General features: G+C 45.3%; 1 protein-coding gene across 1 annotated transcript in view; it reads left to right on the forward strand.

The window, feature by feature from the left end:
- Positions 1–25,487, forward strand: part of MYNN (myoneurin) — a 47,456-nt gene that overhangs the window by 11,446 nt on the left and 10,523 nt on the right. Inside the window, exon 4 of the mRNA XM_040428201.1 lies at positions 13,654–13,813. Within this exon, the coding sequence (XP_040284135.1) occupies positions 13,654–13,813 (160 nt within the window). The remainder of the gene's footprint in view (positions 1–13,653; positions 13,814–25,487) is intronic.

Below are 25,487 nucleotides of genomic sequence, written 5' to 3' on the forward strand. Positions count from 1 at the left end.
CTATACACTCTTAGATATCGTCTGTGGCTGCGCGCCCTCACAGACGCAGAATGGAGCGCAGTAAGTGAAATATCTTGAGTTCGGGCGCATGCGCGGGACTGTGCAGGAGAAAATGTGAAGTAAGCATCACTAAGGATTAACCAATAAGGTAGAAGAATAGAGAGATAATGGGAGAACGGCTAAGATATAGCCATGATTATTGGCCCACTATGAATGACCTCATAAACAGAGGGATTAAAAGACCTAGTCCTCACCAACTTAGACTCATAGACTGCCCAGACCCTGAAGACGCCGGTTATTCCGGCGAAACATGTCGGGGGGAGATTCTAAGTTATATTTTTAGCTCAGGTAGTAAGCGCTAGAGAATGAATATAGTCAACAGAGTTGAATAAGAGAAGCGTCTGTGAGGGCGCGCAGCCACAGACGATATCTAAGAGTGTATAGAATCTCTGACAGACTACCGCTCACCCTGGAAGTTTTAAAGTATAGGTTCTCATTGAATAATGGTTTAGATCAGTGGTTCTCAACCTTTCTAAAGCCGTGACCCCTTAACCACCTCAGCCCCCATAGCTTAAACACCCTGAAAGACCAGGCCACTTTTTACACTTCTGACCTACACTACTTTCACCGTTTATTGCTCGGTCATGCAACTTACCACCCAAATGAATTTTACCTCCTTTTCTTCTCACTAATAGAGCTTTCATTTGGTGGTATTTCATTGCTGCTGACATTTTTACTTTTTTTGTTATTAATCTAAATTTAACGATTTTTTTGCAAAAAAATGACATTTTTCACTTTCAGTTGTAAAATTTTGCAAAAAAAACGAGATCCATATAGAAATTTTGCTCTAAATTTATAGTTCTACATGTCTTTGATAAAAAAAAAATGTTTGGGTAAAAAAAAAATGGTTTGGGTAAAAGTTATAGCGTTTACAATGGTACAAAAATGTGAATTTCCGCTTTTTGAAGCAGCTCTGACTTTCTGAGCACCTGTCATGTTTCCTGAGGTTCTACAATGCCCAGACAGTACAAACACCCCACAAATGACCCCATTTCTGAAAGTAGACACCCTAAGGTATTCACTGATGGGCATAGTGAGTTCATAGAACTTTTTATTTTTTGTCACAAGTTAGCGGAAAATGATGATTTTTTTTTTTTTTTTTTTTTTTACAAAGTCTCATATTCCACTAACTTGTGACAAAAAATAAAAAGTTCTATGAACTCACTATGCCCATCAGCGAATACCTTGGGGTCTCTTCTTTCCAAAATGGGGTCACTTGTGGGGTAGTTATACTGCCCTGGCATTCTAGGGGCCCAAATGTGTGGTAAGGAGTTTGAAATCAAATTCTTGGTCAAATGACAACTTTGTATAAAAAAATGGGAAAAGTTGTCTTTTGCCAAGATATTTCTCTCACCCAGCATGGGTATATATAAAATGACACCCCAAAACACATTCCCCACCTTCTCCTGAGTACGGAGATACCAGATGTGTGACACTTTTTTGCAGCCTAGGTGGGCAAAGGGGCCCATATTCCAAAGAGCACCTTTCGGATTTCACAGGTCATTTTTTACAGAATTTGATTTCAAACTCCTTACCACACATTTGGGCCCCTAGAATGCCAGGGCAGTATAACTACCCCACAAGTGACCCCATTTTGGAAAGAAGAGACCCCAAGGTATTCGCTGATGGGCATAGTGAGTTCATGGAAATTTTTTTTTTTTGTCACAAGTTAGTGGAATAGGAGACTTTGTATGAAAAAAAAAAATCATCATTTTCCACTAACTTGTGACAAAAAATAAAAAATTCTAGGAACTTGCCATGCCCCTCACGGAATACCTTGGGGTGTCTTCTTTCCAAAATGGGGTCACTTGTGGGGTAGTTATACTGCCCTGGCATTTTCCAGGGGCCCTAATGTGTGGTAAGTAGGTAAATGACCTGTGAAATCCGAAAGGTGCTCTTTGGAATGTGGGCCCCTTTGCCCACCTAGGCTGCAAAAAAGTGTCACACATCTGGTATCTCCGTACTCAGGAGAAGGTGGGGAATGTGTTTTGGGGTGTCATTTTACATATACCCATGCTGGGTGAGAGAAATATCTTGGCAAAAGACAACTTTTCCCATTTTTTTTATACAAAGTTGGCATTTGACCAAGATATTTATCTCACCCAGCATGGGTATATGTAAAATGACACCCCAAAACATATTCCCCAACTTCTGCTGAATACGGAGATACCACATGTGTGACACTTTTTTGCAGCCTAGGTGGGCAAAGGGGCCCAAATTCCTTTTAGGAGGGCATTTTTAGACATTTGGATACCAGACTTCTTCTCACGCTTTGGGGCCCCTAAAATGCCAGGGCAGTATAAATACCCCACATGTGACCCCATTTTGGAAAGAAGACACCCCAAGGTATTTAATGAGGGGCATGGCGAGTTCATTGAAAAAAAAAAAATTTTGGCACAAGTTAGCGGAAATTGATTTTTTGGATTTTGTTCTCACAAAGTCTCCCTTTCCGCTAACTTGGGACAAAAATTTCAATCTTTCATGGACTCAATATGCCCCTCAGCGAATACCTTGGGTTGTCTTCTTTCCAAAATGGTGTTATTTGTGGGGTGTTTGTACTGCCCTGGCATTTGAGGGTCTCCGCAATCATTACATGTATGCCCAGCATTAGGAGTTTCTGCTATTCTCCTTATATTGAGCATACAGGTAATAAGATTTTTTTTTTCCGTTCAGCCTCTGGGCTGAAAGAAAAAAATGAACGGCACAGATTTCTTCATTCGCATCGATCAATGTGGATGAAAAAATCTCTGCCAAAAAAAGAAAAAGGAGGGGAAAGGCGTCTGCCAGGACATAGGAGCTCCGCCCAACATCCATACCCACTTCAGCTCGTATGCCCTGGCAAACCAGATTTCTCCATTCACATCAATCGATGTGGATGAATAAATCATTGCCGGGATTTTTTTTTTTATATATACAAAGTGTTTGCCAAAGTATATGAACACCGCCACCTCCTCAGCTCATATGCCTCGGCAAACATATCTTTTACTGCAGAGGAGAAATCTCGTCTTGCAGCGCCGCATACACCGACTTGCGTGTAATCTGACAGCAGCGCAATGCTTCTGTCCGAATGCACATCAGTGCTGCAGCTGGTCGATCGGTTGGTCCACCTGGAAGGTAAAAAAAACAAAACAAAAAAGAAAAAACCAGGCCGCAAAGCAATAACTTTATTAACTTTAGAACAGAACATATTAACTTTTTTAAACTTTTTTACTTACCGGTAATTTTTTTTTTGTTTAGTTTTTTTTACCTTTATAGAACAAACCTCTCCTTCCCCATGGGACAATGTGCAAAGCGCAAATCGCCCAAAGATGTGGCGAAGTACGTTATGCACTTTATCCCAGGTGAAAGGAGAGGTTTGCAGCAGCTGAGAGTAAAAGGGCCCTAATAGCCCTGTGTGCCTGTCCTGTGAGATGCAATCCCTATGCTAGGTGTACCTGTGTGTGGTACTTCCGGAAACACTCTCCATAGCATAGGGCAGGGTGGTCCGGACAGTCAGGACAGAAATAGCGGGTGTCACGCCTTATTCCACTCCTGCTACAGACACGACATCTTTTTCGGGGTGACGGTTGGGTTGAGGTACCAGGAACGACACTGGGGAAATGTCGCTCGTGTAGACGGCTAACTACACTGGTGGATGGGGCCACGGAACCTCCTGGGTAAAGGAGGTTCTCGATGATCTCTTCCTGGAATTTGAGGAAAGATCGTGTTCTCCCAGCCTTACTGTAGAGAACAAAACTATTGTAGAGCGCCAATTGAATTAAATATACAGACACCTTCTTATACCAGCGTCTGGTTCTGCGGGAAACTAAATACGGAGACAACATCTGGTCATTGAAGTCCACCCCTCCCATGAGCGCATTATAGTCGTGGACACAGAGGGGCTTTTCAATGACACGGGTTGCTCGCTCAATTTGGATTGTCGTGTCTGCGTGAATGGAGGAGAGCATGTAAACGTCACGCTTGTCTCTCCATTTCACCGCGAGCAGTTCTTCGTTACACAAGGCAGCCCTCTCCCCCCTTGCAAGACGGGTGGTTACAAGCCGTTGGGGGAAGCCCACGCGACTAGTTCGCGCGGTGCCACAGGCGCAAATCCGTTCTAGAAACAAATGCCTAAAGAGGGCCACACTTGTGTAAAAATTGTCTACATAAAGATGGTACCCCTTGCCGAATAAGGGTGACACCAAGTCCCAGACTGTCTTCCCACTGATCCCCAGGTAGTCAGGGCAACCGACCGGCTCCAGGGTCTGATCTTTTCCCTCATAGATCCGAAATTCGTGGGTATAGCCTGTGGCCCTTTCACAGAGCTTATACAATTTGACCCCATACCGGGCACGCTTGCTTGGGATGTACTGTTTGAAGCCAAGGCGCCCGGTAAAATGTATTAGGGACTCGTCTACGCAGATGTTTTGCTCGGGGGTATACAAATCTGCAAATTTCTGGTTGAAATGGTCTATGAGGGGCCGAATTTTGTGGAGCCGGTCAAAAGCTGGGTGGCCTCTGGGACGGGAGGTGGTGTTGTCGCTAAAATGCAGGAAACGGAGGATGGCCTCAAATCGTGCCCTGGACATAGCAGCAGAGAACATGGGCATGTGATGAATCGGGTGCGTTGACCAATATGACCGCAATTCATGCTTTTTTGTCAGGCCCATGTTGAGGAGAAGGCCCAAAAAAAATTTAATTTCGGAAACTTGGACTGGTTTCCACCGGAAAGGCTGGGCATAAAAGCTTCCCGGGTTGGCGGATATAAATTGTGTGGCATACTGGTTGGTCTCTGCCACGACTAAGTCCAAGAGCTCCGCAGTCAAGAACAGCTCAAAAAAATCCCAGGGCCGAACCGATTTGAGCCGTCTCAACCCGAACTCCAGACTGGGCGGTGAAAGGGGGAACTACAGGTGCGGCTGAAGTTGGTGACTGCCAATCAGGGTTTGCCAGCACCTCAGGGATTCTAGGGGCTCTACGGGCCTGTCTGCGCGGTGGCTGCGACGGGGTAACTACTGCACGTGCCACCGTACCAGCTTCAACTGCCCTTCTGGTGCTCGCCACGTCACCATGTTGTACGGCAGTGCTGGTACTAGGTCGAGGGAGGGCTGCGCTGCTGGTGTATGCCTCACCACGTGATCCGGCAGCGACAGCCCCACTCTGCTGCTCTTGCGGATCCTGCATAACCTGTGGTCTAGCGACACGGGGCCGGGTACGCCTGGTGCTGCCAGGGACCTCCACCTCCTCGTCCGAACTTTGGGTCAGAGAGCCACTGCTTTCCACAGGTTCATATTCTGACCCGCTAGATTCATCAGATGAGGGTTCCCACTCCTCATCCGACTGGGTCAGAATCCTGTAGGCCTCTTCAGAAGAATACCCCCTGTTTGACATTTTGGACTACTAAATTTAGGGGTATTCCCTGAGACTACCCAAGAAAAAAAGCAAGCCTGTCTTACAAAGGGGAGGCTAGCGAAGTACCGGAGGCCGCTGCGGTTGATAAAAAATATCAAAACTGATTTTTTTATCGCCGCAGTGCGTGTAAAATGAATGTGCAGTGATCAAAAAATATATATTTTTTGTCACTGCGGTGGGGCGGGCGTGGGTGAACGCACGTGTGGGCGACCGATCAGGCCTGATCGGGCAAACACTGCGTTTTGGGTGGAGGGCGAACTAAAGTGACACTAATACTATTATAGATCTGACCGTGATCAGTTTTGATCACTTACAGATACTATAAAAGTACAAATGCTGATTAGCGATACGCTATTCAGCGAATATAAGTGACTGCGGTGCGGTGGGGTGGGCGCTAACTGACGCTAACTACCTAACCAAGGGGCCTAAACTATCCCTAAAACCTAACAGCCAATACTAGTGAAAAAAAAAAAGTGACAGTTTACACTGATCACTTTTTTTCCTTTCACTGGTGATTGACAGGGGCGATCAAAGGGGTGATCAAAGGGTTAATTGGGGTGCAGGGGGGTGATCTGGGGCTACAGTGAAGTGTTTGGTGTACTCACAGTGATGTCTGCTTCTCTGCTGGATCCAACCGACGAAAAGGACCAGCAGAGGAGCAGAGAAGCCATATAACAGATCATATTTACTAATATGATCTGTTATATGGCTTGTGATTGGATTTTTTAAAAATCGCCAGCCTGCCAGCCAATGATCATTGCTGGCAGGCTGGTGACGAACTTGTTCTTTAACTTTTGCCGGCCCGCGATGCGCGTGCGCGGGCCGGCTTGGAGCGAAATCTCGCGTCTCGCGAGATGACGCGTATATGCGTGACTGTGCGCAGCGCTGCCACCTCCGGAACGCGAATCTGCGTACAGCGGTCCGGAGGTGGTTAATACAGTTCCTCATGTTGTGGTGACCCCCAACCATTACATTTTTTTCCTTGCTACGTCATAACTAATTTTGCTACTGTTATGAATTGTAATGTAAATATCTGATATGCAGGATGTATTTTTATTGCTACAAATTGAACATAATTAAAGCAGAGTAATTAATCACAAAGACATCCACAGATCCCCCCCCTAAACAGTGCCATCCACAGATCCCCCTCCCCTAAACAGTGCCATCCACAGATCCCCCTCCTCTAAACAGTGCCATCCACAGATCCCTCTCCCCTAAACAGTGCCATCCACAGATCTCCCCCCTAAACAGTGCCATCCACAGATCCCTCTCCCCTAAACAGTGCCATCCACAGATCCCTCTCCCTTTAACAGTGCCATCCACAGATCCCTCTCCCCTAAACAGTGCCATCCACAGATCCCTCTCCCCTAAACAGTGCCATCCACAGATCCCTCTCCCCTAAACAGTGCCATCCACAGATCCCCCTCCCCTAAACAGTGCCATCCACAGATCCCCTCTCCCCTAAACAGTGCCATCCACAGATCCCTCTCCCCTAAACAGTGCCATCCACAGATCCCCCTCCCCTAAACAGTGCCATCCACAGATCCCCCCTCCCCTAAACAGTGCCATCCACAGATCTCCCCCCTAAACAGTGCCATCCACAGATCCCCCCCCTAAACAGTGCCATCCACAGATCTCCCCCCTAAACAGTGCCATCCACAGATACCTCTCCCCTAAACAGTGCCATCCACAGATCCCCCTCCCCTAAACAGTGCCATCCACAGATCCCCCTCCTCTAAACAGTGCCATCCACAGATCCCTCTCCCCTAAACAGTGCCATCCACAGATCTCCCCCCTAAACAGTGCCATCCACAGATCCCTCTCCCCTAAACAGTGCCATCCACAGATCCCTCTCCCCTAAACAGTGCCATCCACAGATCCCTCTCCCCTAAACAGTGCCATCCACAGATCCCTCTCCCCTAAACAGTGCCATCCACAGATCCCCCTCCCCTAAACAGTGCCATCCACAGATCCCCCCTCCCCTAAACAGTGCCATCCACAGATCCCTCTCCCCTAAACAGTGCCATCCACAGATCCCCCTCCCCTAAACAGTGCCATCCACAGATCCCCCCTCCCCTAAACAGTGCCATCCACAGATCTCCCCCCTAAACAGTGCCATCCACAGATCCCCCCCCTAAACAGTGCCATCCACAGATCTCCCCCCTAAACAGTGCCATCCACAGATACCTCTCCCCTAAACAGTGCCATCCACAGATCCCCCTCCCCTAAACAGTGCCATCCACAGATCCCCCTCCTCTAAACAGTGCCATCCACAGATCCCTCTCCCCTAAACAGTGCCATCCACAGATCTCCCCCCTAAACAGTGCCATCCACAGATCCCCCCCCTAAACAGTGCCATCCACAGATCCCCCTCCTCTAAACAGTGCCATCCACAGATCCCCCCTCCCCTAAACAGTGCCATCCACAGATCTCCCCCCTAAACAGTGCCATCCACAGATCCCCCCCCTAAACAGTGCCATCCACAGATCTCCCCCCTAAACAGTGCCATCCACAGATACCTCTCCCCTAAACAGTGCCATCCACAGATCTCCCCCCCCCCCGACGCTCACAGCAGTATATTTATAAACTAATCAGTAACTACTTTAACTTTAATCATTGCTCATTGCTGAGCTCTTTACTTGGATTATAATTTATTTGGATATGGGATATCTTACTTTGTCTTAGCTCCGGTAATAGCAGGCAGTGCGGGGGGTGGCGCTCACTCACTGACGTCATGCGCCTACGCCGCCTAGTGGGAGGAGCAGGCGCGTGACGTCAGTGAGTGAGCGCCGCCCCCCGCACTGCCTGCTATTACCGGAGCTAAGACAAAGTAAGATATCCCATATCCAAATAAATTATAATCCAAGTAAAGAGCTCAGCAATGAGCAATGATTAAAGTTAAAGTAGTTACTGATTAGTTTAAAAATATACTGCTGTGAGCGGCGTGGCCCTGTATATTCTAACCCCCAGGCAAGCGTCCCTGTCACCATGGGAACGCCTGGGGGTTAGAATATACCATCGGATTTGAGTTTTTACGATCTCACTGAGCTCGTAAAACTCAGATCCGATGGTATATTCTAACCCCCAGGCAAGCGTCCCCGTCACCATGGGAACGCCTGGGGGTTAGAATATACCATTGGATCTTCTGAGTTACTCAGCCGCAAAACAAGCACCGGCTCTGCTTGGCCCCGGGCCAACCAGCTCGGGGCCCCAAGCAATTGTTTGTTTTGCCTGTCTGTTAGCGACGGGCCTGGACCCACAATAGGAAGCCTCAGGCGACCCCCCGGAAAGGGTCGATCGACCCCTAGGTTGAGAACCGCTGGTTTAGATATTAATGATTAATAATAAAGGTTACATTTTAACAATTAATGTGGGGGGGGGGAACAGTGTAATCTAGCTGTTGAAATACAGCCTAAGCTACAATTGTAATCTCCAACGCTGCCCCTCCACAACAGGGATCTTGGAAATATATAGTGTTAATAGGGACAATATCCCAATCTCAACCCACACTGTTACTGTGGTATATAGGGCATAATATTACAGCAAGATCATAAGTTGCTTGAGATATGGCAGGATTCCGGTCTAATCAACTATCCATACAAACACTTCTAGCGGAGGCTGGCAAGGTTTTCTCTACAGGGAGTCTTCCACAATCAATAAATTTGATATTGATCAGGCCTTTAGGGATATAGGTAGAACTTATAAACAGTATATCAGGTGTATTTGGGAGATCTCTAGCCTTGAGACATATTTACAACAAAAGATAGTCTATCGGGGGATAGCCTAAGCTACAATTGTAATCCCTTTAAATTTACCACAGTTTCATCACATCAATGCATTGCAGTTTCAGGGGAATAGGAGAGTTAAAGGGGTTGTGCAGGGACATAATATTGATGACCTATCCTCAGGATAGGTCATCAATATCAGCTCATCGGGGGTTTGACTCCCGGCACCCCTACTGATCAGTTGTTCGAAGGGTTTGTGGTGCTTGTCCAAGCACTGCATTCTCTTTACTGCTTACCTGCACACTGTCTTCCTTATAATGGCGGTGCTGTGTAATTACACCTTCCTCTCCCATTCAAATTCACTTGGTACAACTAAAAAGATTGGTACAGCGGTGTTAGGATCCTTGGAATAGTCAAGCAATAGACCATTTAAAATCCATAGTGGTTTTCCAATTTAAATCCTCAAAAGACAAGACATGATACAGATAGGAATTTCCCGCAGGATGCTTAAAAATGTGTCTGGGAGTCCTCCACTACCGCATCTGAAAAAGCATGCTAAGTATGTTAATTCACATAGTTTTACCACAATTAGTATGAAAGCGGGAAAAAACATCACAGTGATGACGGATCCCCATGTACAGTACTGATGTGGAGCTCAGCCTGTGGTGTCCCTACCTAATTAACAAACATTAGCTTGTTATCATTGCCTGCAATGGAACAGATACAGTAGAGCTGCATGCCGTCCCAGTCACTGTTTCTACAAGCCTTACCAGTTCACATTATACTGGATACAGTAGAGCTGCATGCTGCTCCCAGTCACTGTTTCTACAAACCTTACCAGTTCACATTATACTGGATACAGTAGAGCTGCATGCCGCTCCCAGTCACTGTTTCTACAAGCCTTACCAGTTCACATTATACTGGATACAGTAGAGCTGCATGCCGCTCCCAGTCACTGTTTCTACAAGCCTTACCAGTTCACATTATACTGGATACAGTAGAGCTGCATGCTGCTCCCAGTCACTGTTTCTACAAGCCTTACCAGTTCACATTATACTGGATACAGTAGAGCTGCATGCTGCTCCCAGTCACTGTTTCTACAAACCTTACCAGTTCACATTATACTGGATACAGTAGAGCTGCATGCCGCTCCCAGTCACTGTTTCTACAAGCCTTACCAGTTCACATTATACTGGATACAGTAGAGCTGCATGCCGCTCCCAGTCACTGTTTCTACAAGCATTACCAGTTCACATTATACTGGATACAGTAGAGCTGCATGCCGCTCCCAGTCACTGTTTCTACAAGCCTTACCAGTTCACATTATACTGGATACAGTAGAGCTGCATGCCGCTCCCAGTCACTGTTTCTACAAGCCTTACCAGTTCACATTATACTGGATACAGTAGAGCTGCATGCTGCTCCCAGTCACTGTTTCTACAAGCCTTACCAGTTCACATTATACTGGATACAGTAGAGCTGCATGCCGCTCCCAGTCACTGTTTCTACAAGCATTACCAGTTCACATTATACTGGATACAGTAGAGCTGCACGCCGCTCCCAGTCACTGTTTCTACAAGCCTTACCAGTTCACATTATACCGGATACAGTAGAGCTGCATGCCGCTCCCAGTCACTGTTTCTACAAGCCTTACCAGTTCACATTATACTGGATACAGTAGAGCTTCATGCTGGTCCCCGTCACTGTTTCTACAAGCTTTACCAGTTCACATTATACTGGATACAGTAGAGCTGCATGCCGGTCCCCGTCACTGTTTCTACAAGCCTTACCAGTTCACATTATACTGGATACAGTAGAGCTGCATGCCGCTCCCAGTCACTGTTTCTACAAGCCTTACCAGTTCACATTATACTGGATACAGTAGAGCTGCATGCTGCTCCCAGTCACTGTTTCTACAAGCCTTACCAGTTCACATTATACTGGATACAGTAGAGCTGCATGCCGCTCCCAGTCACTGTTTCTACAAACCTTACCAGTTCACATTATACTGGATACAGTAGAGCTGCATGCCGCTCCCAGTCACTGTTTCTACAAGCCTTACCAGTTCACATTATACTGGATACAGTAGAGCTGCATGCCGCTCCCAGTCACTGTTTCTACAAGCCTTACCAGTTCACATTATACTGGATACAGTAGAGCTGCATGCTGCTCCCAGTCACTGTTTCTACAAGCCTTACCAGTTCACATTATACTGGATACAGTAGAGCTGCATGCTGCTCCCAGTCACTGTTTCTACAAACCTTACCAGTTCACATTATACTGGATACAGTAGAGCTGCATGCCGCTCCCAGTCACTGTTTCTACAAGCCTTACCAGTTCACATTATACTGGATACAGTAGAGCTGCATGCCGCTCCCAGTCACTGTTTCTACAAGCATTACCAGTTCACATTATACTGGATACAGTAGAGCTGCATGCCGCTCCCAGTCACTGTTTCTACAAGCCTTACCAGTTCACATTATACTGGATACAGTAGAGCTGCATGCCGCTCCCAGTCACTGTTTCTACAAGCATTACCAGTTCACATTATACTGGATACAGTAGAGCTGCACGCCGCTCCCAGTCACTGTTTCTACAAGCCTTACCAGTTCACATTATACCGGATACAGTAGAGCTGCATGCCGCTCCCAGTCACTGTTTCTACAAGCCTTACCAGTTCACATTATACTGGATACAGTAGAGCTTCATGCTGGTCCCCGTCACTGTTTCTACAAGCTTTACCAGTTCACATTATACTGGATACAGTAGAGCTGCATGCCGGTCCCCGTCACTGTTTCTACAAGCCTTACCAGTTCACATTATACTGGATACAGTAGAGCTGCATGCCGCTCCCAGTCACTGTTTCTACAAGCCTTACCAGTTCACATTATACTGGATACAGTAGAGCTGCATGCTGCTCCCAGTCACTGTTTCTACAAGCCTTACCAGTTCACATTATACTGGATACAGTAGAGCTGCATGCTGCTCCCAGTCACTGTTTCTACAAACCTTACCAGTTCACATTATACTGGATACAGTAGAGCTGCATGCCGCTCCCAGTCACTGTTTCTACAAGCCTTACCAGTTCACATTATACTGGATACAGTAGAGCTGCATGCCGCTCCCAGTCACTGTTTCTACAAGCCTTACCAGTTCACATTATACCGGATACAGTAGAGCTGCATGCCGTCCCAGTCACGGTTTCTACAAGCATTACCAGTTCACATTATACTGGATACAGTAGAGCTGCATGCTGGTCCCAGTCACTGTTTCTACAAGCCTTACCAGTTCACATTATACTGGATACAGTAGAGCTGCATGCCGCTCCCAGTCACTGTTTCTACAAGCCTTACCAGTTCACATTATACTGGATACAGTAGAGCTGCATGCCGCTCCCAGTCACTGTTTCTACAAACCTTACCAGTTCACATTATACTGGATACAGTAGAGCTGCATGCTGCTCCCAGTCACTGTTTCTACAAGCCTTACCAGTTCACATTATACTGGATACAGTAGAGCTGCACGCCGCTCCCAGTCACTGTTTCTACAAGCCTTACCAGTTCACATTATACCGGATACAGTAGAGCTGCATGCCGCTCCCAGTCACTGTTTCTACAAGCCTTACCAGTTCACATTATACTGGATACAGTAGAGCTGCATGCTGGTCCCAGTCACTGTTTCTACAAGCATTACCAGTTCACATTATACTGGATACAGTAGAGCTGCATGCTGGTCCCAGTCACTGTTTCTACAAGCCTACCAGTTCACATTATACTGGATACAGTAGAGCTGCATGCCGCTCCCAGTCACTGTTTCTACAAGCATTACCAGTTCACATTATACTGGATACAGTAGAGCTGCATGCCGCTCCCAGTCACTGTTTCTACAAGCATTACCAGTTCACATTATACTGGATACAGTAGAGCTGCATGCTGGTCCCAGTCACTGTTTCTACAAGCCTTACCAGTTCACATTATACTGGATACAGTAGAGCTGCATGCCGCTCCCAGTCACTGTTTCTACAAGCCTTACCAGTTCACATTATACTGGATACAGTAGAGCTGCATGCCGCTCCCAGTCACTGTTTCTACAAGCTTTACCAGTTCACATTATACTGGATACAGTAGAGCTGCATGCTGGTCCCAGTCACTGTTTCTACAAGCCTTACCAGTTCACATTATACTGGATACAGTAGAGCTGCATGCCGTCCCAGTCACTGTTTCTACAAGCCTTACCAGTTCACATTATACTGGATACAGTAGAGCTGCATGCCGCTCCCAGTCACTGTTTCTACAAACCTTACCAGTTCACATTATACTGGACAGCTCTCCTCTGACTCTCCCTACACGTCATGTTTTAGTGACAGTGCTGCCATCATCACAGGTCTAAAAAAAAAATTGTTGTAACTGTAGATGCAAGTACAGCTTACACAAAACCCAGCAATGTGCATTCAGTCACCTTTTGTCTGATTTTTCAGGAGAAAAGCCATATCAGTGCAAGCTTTGTGATAAAGGTTTTGCTCAGAAATGCCAATTGGTCTTTCACAGTCGAATGCATCATGGAGAAGAGAAACCCTATAAATGTGATATGTGTAATTTACAGTTTGCCACTTCCAGCAATTTAAAGATTCATGTCAGGTTAGTAATGTAACAATATATCTACACACATATTTCCCTAATTTTCCCGACTTATATTTTTTTTCCACCAAAAAAAAAAGTTTTCTTCATTTCTAACAATCCCTGTTTTTGTATTTTGTCACTTTTTGTACAAGCTTTATTTGCACTTGTGCTGCTGGGAATACTGGTTATTGTATCTTTATCAATTTTGTTGTCTTTCCATGACGTGATCATAACACACATTCAGTTGTCAGCTGTGGGCAATGGAATCCTTAAAGAGGTTGTGCAAACAGGGGGCATACTTAAAAGGGGCTGTCACTTCAGCAAATGGCATTTATTATGTAGAGAAAGCTAATACAAGCCACCAGTGATGGCCAGTTCGCCTCGTTGGCCCCCGAACACATGCGGGCTGCCATCTTAAATCACAAGTCCGGCGATGCATCGGTAAGTCCTTATCTGTGCCTGTGCCGCGAGCCGGTCTGAAACAAATGCGGTCACCGGGAGCAGGCAGTTCCGAGAACAGCCCGATGAAGGCCCCCGGCTGCTGTTCTCGGAACTGCCTGCTCCCGGTGACCGCATTTGTTTCAGACCGGCTCGTGGTGCAGGCACAGGTAAGGACTTACCTGTGCATCGCCGGACTTGTGATTTAAGATGGCAGCCCGCATGTGTTCGCGGGCGAACTGGCCATCACTGCAAGCCACTTACTAATGTATTGTGAGTCTCCATGTTGCTTCCTTTGCTGGCTGGATTCATTTTTCCATCACATTGTACACTGCTCGTTTCCATGGTTACGACCACCCTGTAATCCATCAGCAGTGGCCGTACTTGCACATTTTCTGAAAAAGCACCAGTCACTGTGCGCTTGCACGGTCTAAGCCAACAAAGAGGCCGGCACATTTTCCTTTAGTGTGCAAGCACTACCACCACTGCTGGATTGTAGGCTGGTTGTAACCATGGAAACGAGCAGTGTATATAGCAGCCAGCGCAGGAGGCAATATGGACAATCACAATACATTACTAAGCGCCTTGTAATAACTTCCTCTACAATGTAAATGCCACTTGCTGAAGTGACACAACCCCTTTAACAATCCTCCCAGCGCCAGCTCCCCGCTCCTTACTCCCTGTCCTCGGCTGCTCCGCTGCACTTCTGGGATCTTAACTTCCATTTTAACACAGCTGCAGCCAGTCGCTAGTCGCAGCGGTGACCTGCTCCCCTTGCATTACATGACTATTTGACATAACACATGGAGAGCAGGTTACTGCTGCGGCCAGAGATTTCCTGAAGCTGAGTCAACAGATGTTTACACCCTGGGAGTGCAGCAGAGTAGCCTAGGACGGGGAGAGGAGTGGGGAGCCAGTGCCGGGAAGCAGGTAAGTATGCTTCCCTTTGCAGTTCTGCCCAAGAAGGGGTGTATACCAAACCTCCCCCTAAGGGCTCAAGCACATGACTGTATGCCCTCCGAGACATACGGTCCGTGAGCAGGCCATATGTCCCGGAGGGGCATACATCATGCGCACGGGAGTGCACAGCATCATAGGTTACTATGATGCTGTGCACATCGGGCCGCCCAGGGGGCTATTGTCCCGCACTCAAAATATATGAGTGTGGGACAAATACCTTTCATTAGTTATAATGGCTCGTTTTGTCTAAGGAGCAATCATTAGGAGAAATAAAATGGGCGCTGTCCTATTAGTGCACACAGAACCTGTCCTAATCATACAGCAGGACAAGTTACTTCACAACACTGAGGTAAAGAGCTGCCTTATCCTCCTCTCCTAATTGTCAGGGATTATGATCGTGAATACAGATGATGAGAATTCAGCTGAATCTCTGTAGGAAAGGAGTTCATGAGGAGACATGAAGTACAGAGAGGAGGGTGGGGCTAATGAACAGCAGCACTTGTATACAGTCTCCATTACAACAGCCCCACATTACCATAGACCGTCTTGTCCATCCTCTCTGTACTTCATGTTTTCTCATGAAAGGCATTCCTACAGAGATTCAGTTGAAGATCTTATCAGCTGTATCACGTTTAAATATTGGACGTGGCAGTGCCAAACACAGCCTGCGCACTGCCTGTCCTACTGGTGGCATCAGCCTTAACTCTACAACTGGACATGCGCTGAGCCAAGTGATGTATTCAGCTTATGCTGGAAAGAAAGGAAAAGAAGCATGTCACTTATATGACTGGGCTCGCCATATACCCAGTTGTAGAATTGAGGCTGATGCCCTCAGTGGTACAGGCAGTGCGCAGGCTGTGTTCCGCACTTCCATGCGCAAGATTTAAACGCCATATAGCAGAGAAAGGGGGGGGGAGTTATGGCTTAAATGTGATGTAGGAGGGGGTGGGTGGAGTGGGGACACATTGTGACAGGGTGCGTCATGTCAGAGCATAGGCAGACTTGGGCACTAGCAGGAGGCATGCCTGGGCTCCTTCGTGTGAGAATAGCGCCCCTTTGAGCACTTTACCGGCTCACTTGCATACCAAATAAAATGGTTTTTCAGAAAATAGAAAACCTCTATTGCTGAAACAAAGGCACATCTGGAAATAAGGTACTAAGTGCTATTAGGCTATCACTTTACTTCAATAGCGATTATTCTGGTGGCAGATTTCCTTTAACCCCTTACCGACTGCCATACGTGCTATTTTCACATGCCCAGTGCAGCTAGCACATATATACACGTGCTGGCAGTGCTTTAATCCCAGTGTTGATCAGTGCTGGGATTAAAGCTCCTGCAATCATGCAAGAGCAGTTCGGATCCCGACTGACAGACGCAGCAGGGACCCTGAGGAGAAGACAGCAGCGGTTTATTACCGATTCTGTCTTCTCCTGTGTCGGCGGGAGGACAGCACTGCACGAGCGCAGGGGGGAGGAAGTGGCGGAGCTTCCTCTGTTAGTCCCGGGACTCCCGGCGGTCACGTGACCGCCGGGGGTGTCTAAAGCAGGAGCAGAGCTGCAGGGTCTAAGGAGACACTGATCAGCTCTGTGTCATTTCCCATCAGAGGGGTTTTTTCCCCTGTAACTGGGGATCCTGTGGATGCCCCAGTTACAGTGAGTGGAAACGGTGAAAAAATAAAAAAGTTGGTGTCCTCCAGTGGTCTTTTTTAATGACCTACTAGGGGACAGATTATGTGTCAATTTTATTTTTTTTTAAATAGAAGTTAAAAAATAAATCAAAAATACTAATAAAAAAAAAATATTAAAAATGCAGTCGCTAACAGAAACCGTCACAATACTCGCACCGTTCTATCAAATCTATACATGTTATATATGAAAACGATCATCACAAAATAGGTAACCCATTGCAATAATTAATTGTCAGTTTTAATATTTAAGAAATAAAAAGCTATAATAAAAAAATATATATAATAATTAGCAGTTTTCCTCTAAATGAAACCTAAAAAAATATTCTAATAAAAAGTCCTAAGTGTCAAATGCAAAAAATATTTTTGTAGTCAAACAAATAAAAAAGCTACGGTCACTAAACCACCAGGTGCACAAAATCACAAAACGCTGCCTGGACATTCAAGCCTTTTTGGGCATGGTCATGAAAGGGTTAAATAAGTCTTTCCACAGTGCAGGGGGATATCAAGACTGGCGTAGTACACGCTGGTCTTTGATAAATGACCCCCGTAGACTTGAGAATGTTAAGAAATACCATATTTATGGACTATAAGATGCACTTTTTAGCAGGAAATCTTTTTTGCTAATAAGTGCCTGCGTCTTGAGTGATCCAGCAGTGCCAGACCTCACTGACTGCTTCCCTAAAGGACATCTATCAGCAGATTTATACCAATGACACTGGCTGACCTTTTGCATGTGCACTTGGCAGCTGAAGGCATCTGTGTTGGTCCCATGTTCATATGTGCCCGCATTGCTCATAATAATTTATGTTTTATTATGCAAATGAGCCTCTAGCAGCAATGGGAGCATTGCTGTAATGCCTTTTTCCCACAGACGTTTTTTGTGTGGACCGTATACGGAAACCATTAATTTCAATGGATCCGCTAAAAAAACGGAAGGTACTCCGTAGGCCATCAGTAGAAGGAGCTAGACCAGGAAGAGCAGAAATGTGAGGTTTTTATTGAAGATAAATGTGTGCATGTGCAGCAGGGCAGTTGGTGTTTATATAATGTGTGTATGTATAATGTGTGTGCTTCAGAGCTGTGTGTATAATGTGTGTGTGTGTGTGTGTGTGTGTGCTTTAGAGCTGTGTGTATAATGTGTGTGTGTGCTTTAGACCTGTGTGTGTGTGTGTGCTTTAGAGCTGTGTGTATAATGTGTGTGTGCTTTAGAGCTGTGTGTATAATGTGTGTGTGCTTTAGAGCTGTGTGTATAATGTGTGTGTGCTTCAGAGCGGTGTGTATAATGTGTGTGTGCTTTAGAGCTGTGTGTATAATGTGTGTGTGCTTTAGAGCTGTGTGTATAATGTGTGTGTGTGTGTGTGTGTGTGCTTTAGAGCTGTGTGTATAATGTGTGTGTGTGCTTTAGAGCTGTGTGTATAATGTGTGTGTGTGCTTTAGAGCTGTGTGTATAATGTGTGTGTGTGCTTTAGAGCTGTGTGTATAATGTGTGTGTGTGCTTTAGAGCTGTGTGTGTGTATAATGTGTGTGTGCTTTAGAGCTGTGTGTGTGTATAATGTGTGTGTGCTTTAGAGCTGTGTGTGTGTATAATGTGTGTGTGCTTTAGAGCTGTGTGTGTGTATAATGTGTGTGTGCTTTAGAGCTGTGTGTGTGTATAATGTGTGTACTACACTGCTGTGTTTGTGTAGTTGTATAATGTTATGCTCATGGAGAGTAAGAAATAATTACCTAAAAAAATAGTCTAGCAAAACACGCATGGTGGGACAATACAGAGCAGGAGACACATTTAATTGGACAGGTACATTTAACAAGGTGACCACATGCACCTTTGCTGTTTGTTACAAATGGTCAACAGATCACACTAAGTTTAACAGGAGCTGACTAAAACTAGTAACTCTCTCTATGCTAGACCCCAAAGTTAATGATTTTAACCCCTCCACTTCAATAAACTACCTGGGATGGTTGAATAAGTACAAAATATCTAAAATATATACAGTTGCAAGAAAAAGTATGTGAACCCTTTGGAATGATATGGATTTCTGCACAAATTGGTCATAAAATGTGATCTGATCTTCATCTAAGTCACAACAATAGACAATCACAGTCTGCTTAACCACCTCAGCCCCCAGTGCTTAAACACCCTGAAAGACCAGGCCACTTTTTACACTTCTGACCTACACTACTTTCACCATTTATTGCTCGGTCATGCAACTTACCACCCAAATGAATTTTACCTCCTTTTCTTCTCACTGATAGAGCTTTCATTTGGTGGTATTTCATTGCTGCTGACATTTTTACTTTTTTTGTTATTAATCGAAATTTAACGATTTTTTTGCAAAAAAATGACATTTTTCACTTTCAGTTGTAAAATTTTGCAAAAAAAACGACATCCATATAGAAATTTTGCTCTAAATTTATAGTTCTACATGTCTTTGATAAAAAAAAAATGTTTGGGTAAAAAAAAAATGGTTTGGGTAAAAGTTATAGCGTTTACAAACTATGGTACAAAAATGTGAATTTCCGCTTTTTGAAGCAGCTCTGACTTTCTGAGCACCTGTCATGTTTCCTGAGGTTCTACAATGCCCAGACAGTACAAACACCCCACAAATGACCCCATTTCTGAAAGTACACACCCTAAGGTATTCGCTGATGGGCATAGTGAGTTCATAGAACTTTTTATTTTTTGTCACAAGTTAGCGGAAAATTATGATTTTTTTTTTTTTTTTTTTTTCTTACAAAGTCTCATATTCCACTAACTTGTGACAAAAAATAAAAAGTTCTATGAACTCACTATGCCCATCAGCGAATACCTTGGGGTCTCTTCTTTCCAAAATGGGGTCACTTGTGGGGTAGTTCTACTGCCCTGGCATTCTAGGGGCCCAAATGTGTGGTAAGGAGTTTGAAATCAAATTCAGTAAAAAATGACGAGTGAAATCCGAAAGGTGCTCTTTGGAATATGGGCCCCTTTGCCCACCTAGGCTGCAAAAAAGTGTCACACATCTGGTATCCCCGTACTCAGGAGAAGTTGAGGAATGTGTTTTGGGGTGTCTTTTTACATATACCCATGCTGGGTGAGATAAATATCTTGGTCAAATGACAACTTTGTATAAAAAAATGGGAAAAGTTGTCTTTTGCCAAGATATTTCTCTCACCCAGCATGGGTATATATAAAATGACACCCCAAAACACATTCCCCACCTTCTCCTGAGTACGGAGATACCAGATGTGTGACACTTTTTTGCAGCCTAGGTGGGCAAAGGGGCCCATATTCCAAAGAGCACCTTTCGGATTTCACTCATCATTTTTTACAGAATTTGATTTCTAACTCCTTACCACACATTTGGGCCCCTAGAATGCCAGGGCAGTATAACTACCCCACAAGTGACCCCATTTTGGAAAGAAGACACCCCAAGCTATTCCGTGAGGGGCATGGCGAGTTCCTAGAATTTTTTATTTTTTGTCACAAGTTAGTGGAAAATGATGATTTTTTTTTTTTTTTTTTTTTTTTTCATACAAAGTCTCATATTCCACTAACTTGTGACAAAAAATAAAAACTTCCATGAACTCACTATGCCCATCAGCGAATACCTTGGGGTCTCTTCTTTCCAAAATGGGGTCACTTGTGGGGTAGTTATACTGCCCTGGCATTCTAGGGGCCCAAATGTGTGGTAAGGAGTTTGAAATCAAATTCTGTAAAAAATGACGAGTGAAATCCGAAAGGTGCTCTTTGGAATATGGGCCCCTTTGCCCACCTAGGCTGCAAAAAAGTGTCACACATCTGGTATCCCCGTACTCAGGAGAAGTTGAGGAATGTGTTTTGGGGTGTCTTTTTACATATACCCATGCTGGGTGAGATAAATATCTTGGTCAAATGACAACTTTGTATAAAAAAATGGGAAAAGTTGTCTTTTGCCAAGATATTTCTCTCACCCAGCATGGGTATATGTAAAATGACACCCCAAAACACATTCCCCACCTTCTCCTGAGTACGGAGATACCAGATGTGTGACACTTTTTTGCAGCCTAGGTGGGCAAAGGGGCCCATATTCCAAAGAGCACCTTTCGGATTTCACTCGTCATTTTTTACAGAATTTGATTTCTAACTCCTTACCACACATTTGGGCCCCTAGAATGCCAGGGCAGTATAACTACCCCACAAGTGACCCCATTTTGGAAAGAAGACACCCCAAGCTATTCCGTGAGGGGCATGGCGAGTTCCTAGAATTTTTTATTTTTTGTCACAAGTTAGTGGAAAATGATGATTTTTTTTTTTTTTTTTTTTTTTTTCATACAAAGTCTCATATTCCACTAACTTGTGACAAAAAATAAAAACTTCCATGAACTCACTATGCCCATCAGCGAATACCTTGGGGTCTCTTCTTTCCAAAATGGGGTCACTTGTGGGGTAGTTATACTGCCCTGGCATTCTAGGGGCCCAAATGTGTGGTAAGGAGTTTGAAATCAAATTCAGTAAAAAATGACGAGTGAAATCCGAAAGGTGCTCTTTGGAATATGGGCCCCTTTGCCCACCTAGGCTGCAAAAAAGTGTCACACATGTGGTATTGCCGTACTCAGGAGAAGTTGAGGAATGTGTTTTGGGGTGTCTTTTTACATATACCCATGCTGGGTGAGATAAATATCTTGGTCAAATGACAACTTTGTATAAAAAAATGGGAAAAGTTGTCTTTTGCCAAGATATTTCTCTCACCCAGCATGGGTATATATAAAATGACACCCCAAAACACATTCCCCACCTTCTCCTGAGTACGGAGATACCAGATGTGTGACACTTTTTTGCAGCCTAGGTGGGCAAAGGGGCCCATATTCCAAAGAGCACCTTTTGGATTTCACAGGTCATTTTTTACTGAATTTGATTTCAAACTCCTTACCACACATTTGGGCCCCTAGAATGCCAGGGCAGTATAACTACCCCACAAGTGACCCCATTTTGGAAAGAAGAGACCCCAAGGTATTCGCTGATGGGCATAGTGAGTTCATGGAAATTTTTTTTTTTTGTCACAAGTTAGTGGAATATGAGACTTTGTATGAAAAAAAAAAAAAAAAAAAAAAAACCATCATTTTCCACTAACTTGTGACAAAAAATAAAAAATTCTAGGAACTTGCCATGCCGCTCACGGAATACCTTGGGGTGTCTTCTTTCCAAAATGGGGTCACTTGTGGGGCAGTTATACTGCCCTGGCATTTTCCAGGGGCCCTAATGTCTGGTAAGTAGGTAAATGACCTGTGAAATCTGAAAGGTGCTCTTTGGAATGTGGGCCCCTTTGCCCAGCTAGGCTGCAAAAAAGTGTCACACATCTGGTATCTCCGTACTCAGGAGAAGGTAAGGAATGTGTTTTGGGGTGTCATTTTACATATACCCATGCTGGGTGAGAGAAATATCTTGGCAAAAGACAACTTTTCCCATTTTTTTTATACAAAGTTGGCATTTGACCAAGATATTTATCTCACCCAGCATGGGTATATGTAAAATGACACCCCAAAACATATTCCCCAACTTCTGCTGAATACGGAGATACCACATGTGTGACACTTTTTTGCAGCCTAGGTGGGCAAAGGGGCCCAAATTCCTTTTAGGAGGGCATTTTTAGACATTTGGATACCAGACTTCTTCTCACGCTTTGGGGCCCCTAAAATGCCAGGGCAGTATAAATACCCCACATGTGACCCCATTTTGGAAAGAAGACACCCCAAGGTATTCAATGAGGGGCATGGCGAGTTCATTGAAAAAAAAAAATTTTGGCACAAGTTAGCGGAAATTGATTTTTTGGATTTTGTTCTCACAAAGTCTCCCTTTCCGCTAACTTGGGACAAAAATTTCAATCTTTCATGGACTCAATATGCCCCTCAGCAAATACCTTGGGGTGTCTTCTTTCCAAAATGGTGTTATTTGTGGGGTGTTTGTACTGCCCTGGCATTTGAGGGTCTCCGCAATCATTACATGTATGCCCAGCATTAGGAGTTTCTGCTATTCTCCTTATATTGAGCATACGGGTAATGAGATTTTTTTTTTCCGTTCAGCCTCTGGGCTGAAAGAAAAAAATGAACGGCACAGATTTCTTCATTCGCATCGATCAATGTGGATGAAAAAATCTCTGCCAAAAAAAGAAAAAGGAGGGGAAAGGCGTCTGCCAGGACATAGGAGCTCCGCCCAACATCCATACCCACTTCAGCTCGTATGCCCTGGCAAACCAGATTTCTCCATTCACATCAATCGATGTGGATGAATAAATCATTGCCGGGATTTTTTTTTTTATATATACAAAGTGTTTGCCAAAGTATATGAACACCGCCACCTCCTCAGCTCATATGCCTCGGCAAACATATCTTTTACTGCAGAGGAGAAATCTCGTCTTGCAGCGCCGCATACACCGACTTGCGTGTAATCTGACAGCAGCACAATGCTTCTGTCCGAATGCACATCAGTGCTGCAGCTGGTCGATCGGTTGGTCCACCTGGAAGGTAAAAAAAACAAAACAAAAAAGAAAAAACCAGGCCGCAAAGCAATAACTTTATTAACTTTAGAACAGAACATATTAACTTTTTTAAACTTTTTTAACTTTTTTACTTACCGGTAATTTTTTTTTTGTTTAGTTTTTTTTACCTTTATAGAACAAACCTCTCCTTCCCCATGGGACAATGTGCAAAGCGCAAATCGCCCAAAGATGTGGCGAAGTACGTTATGCACTTTATCCCAGGTGAAAGGAGAGGTTTGCAGCAGCTGAGAGTAAAAGGGCCCTAATAGCCCTGTGTGCCTGTCCTGTGAGATGCAATCCCTATGCTAGGTGTACCTGTGTGTGGTACTTCCGGAAACACTCTCCATAGCATAGGGCAGGGTGGTCAGCACAGTCAGGACAGAAATAGCGGGTGTCACGCCTTATTCCACTCCTGCTACAGACACGACATCTTTTTCGGGGTGACGGTTGGGTTGAGGTACCAGGAACGACACTGGGGAAATGTCGCTCGTGTAGACGGCTAACTACACTGGGGGATGGGGCCACGGAACCTCCTGGGTAAAGGAGGTTCTCGATGATCTCTTCCTGGAATTTGAGGAAAGATCGTGTTCTCCCAGCCTTACTGTAGAGAACAAAACTATTGTACAGCGCCAATTGAATTAAATATACAGACACCTTCTTATACCAGCGTCTGGTTCTGCGGGAAACTAAATACGGAGACAACATCTGGTCATTGAAGTCCACCCCTCCCATGAGCGCATTATAGTCGTGGACACAGAGGGGCTTTTCAATGACACGGGTTGCTCGCTCAATTTGGATTGTCGTGTCTGCGTGAATGGAGGAGAGCATGTAAACGTCACGCTTGTCTCTCCATTTCACCGCGAGCAGTTCTTCGTTACACAAGGCAGCCCTCTGCCCCCTTGCAAGACGGGTGGTTACAAGCCGTTGGGGGAAGCCCACGCGACTAGTTCGCGCGGTGCCACAGGCGCAAATCCGTTCTAGAAACAAATGCCTAAAGAGGGCCACACTTGTGTAAAAATTGTCCACATAAAGATGGTACCCCTTGCCGAATAAGGGTGACACCAAGTCCCAGACTGTCTTCCCACTGCTCCCCAGGTAGTCAGGGCAACCGACCGGCTCCAGGGTCTGATCTTTTCCCTCATAGACACGAAATTTGTGGGTATAGCCTGTGGCCCTTTCACAGAGCTTATACAATTTGACCCCATACCGGGCACGCTTGCTTGGGATGTACTGTTTGAAGCCAAGGCGCCCGGTAAAATGTATTAGGGACTCGTCTACGCAGATGTTTTGCTCGGGGGTATACAAATCTGCAAATTTCTGGTTGAAATGGTCTATGAGGGGCCGAATTTTGTGGAGCCGGTCAAAAGCTGGGTGGCCTCTGGGACGGGAGGTGGTGTTGTCGCTAAAATGCAGGAAACGGAGGATGGCCTCAAATCGTGCCCTGGACATAGCAGCAGAGAACATGGGCATGTGATGAATCGGGTGCGTTGACCAATATTAGGGTTGTCCCGATACCACTTTTTTAGGACCGAGTACAAGTACCGATACTTTTTTTCAAGTAGTCACCGATACCGAATACCGATACTTTTTTTAAATGTCATGTGACCGTTTTGGGGGATCTGTGGATGACGCACTGTCATGTGGGGGATCTGTGGATGGCACTGTTATGGGGATCTGTGGATGGTACTGCTATGGGGTGGGATATCTGTGGATGGCATTGTTATGGGGTGGGGGGATCTGAGGATGGCATTGTTATTTGGTGGGGGATCTGTGGATGGTTCTGTTATAGGGGATCTGTGGATGGAACTGTTATGGGGAGGATCTGTGGATGACACTGCTATATGTCATCCACAGATCCCCCTCATAACAGTGTCCCCCAATACACCGGGCCCCGCCGCTCACCGAAGTATTTATAAACGTGAATCCTTATCCTGTTGTTAAGTTGAACTAACGCTGCGCTCTCCCATGTTCCCCTGTATCCCCCTGTATCCCCACAGCACTTACTTAAGCTTCCATAGCAGGCAGAGCGGACGGCACCAGTAACGTCACTCACTGACGTCGCGCGCCTGCTCCGCCTGCTTCACTCATAAAGTGGGCGGAGCAGGCGCTCTACGT

Source organism: Bufo bufo, chromosome 4 (assembly GCF_905171765.1).
Source record: "Bufo bufo chromosome 4, aBufBuf1.1, whole genome shotgun sequence".
Classification (NCBI taxonomy): Eukaryota; Metazoa; Chordata; class Amphibia; order Anura; family Bufonidae; genus Bufo; species Bufo bufo.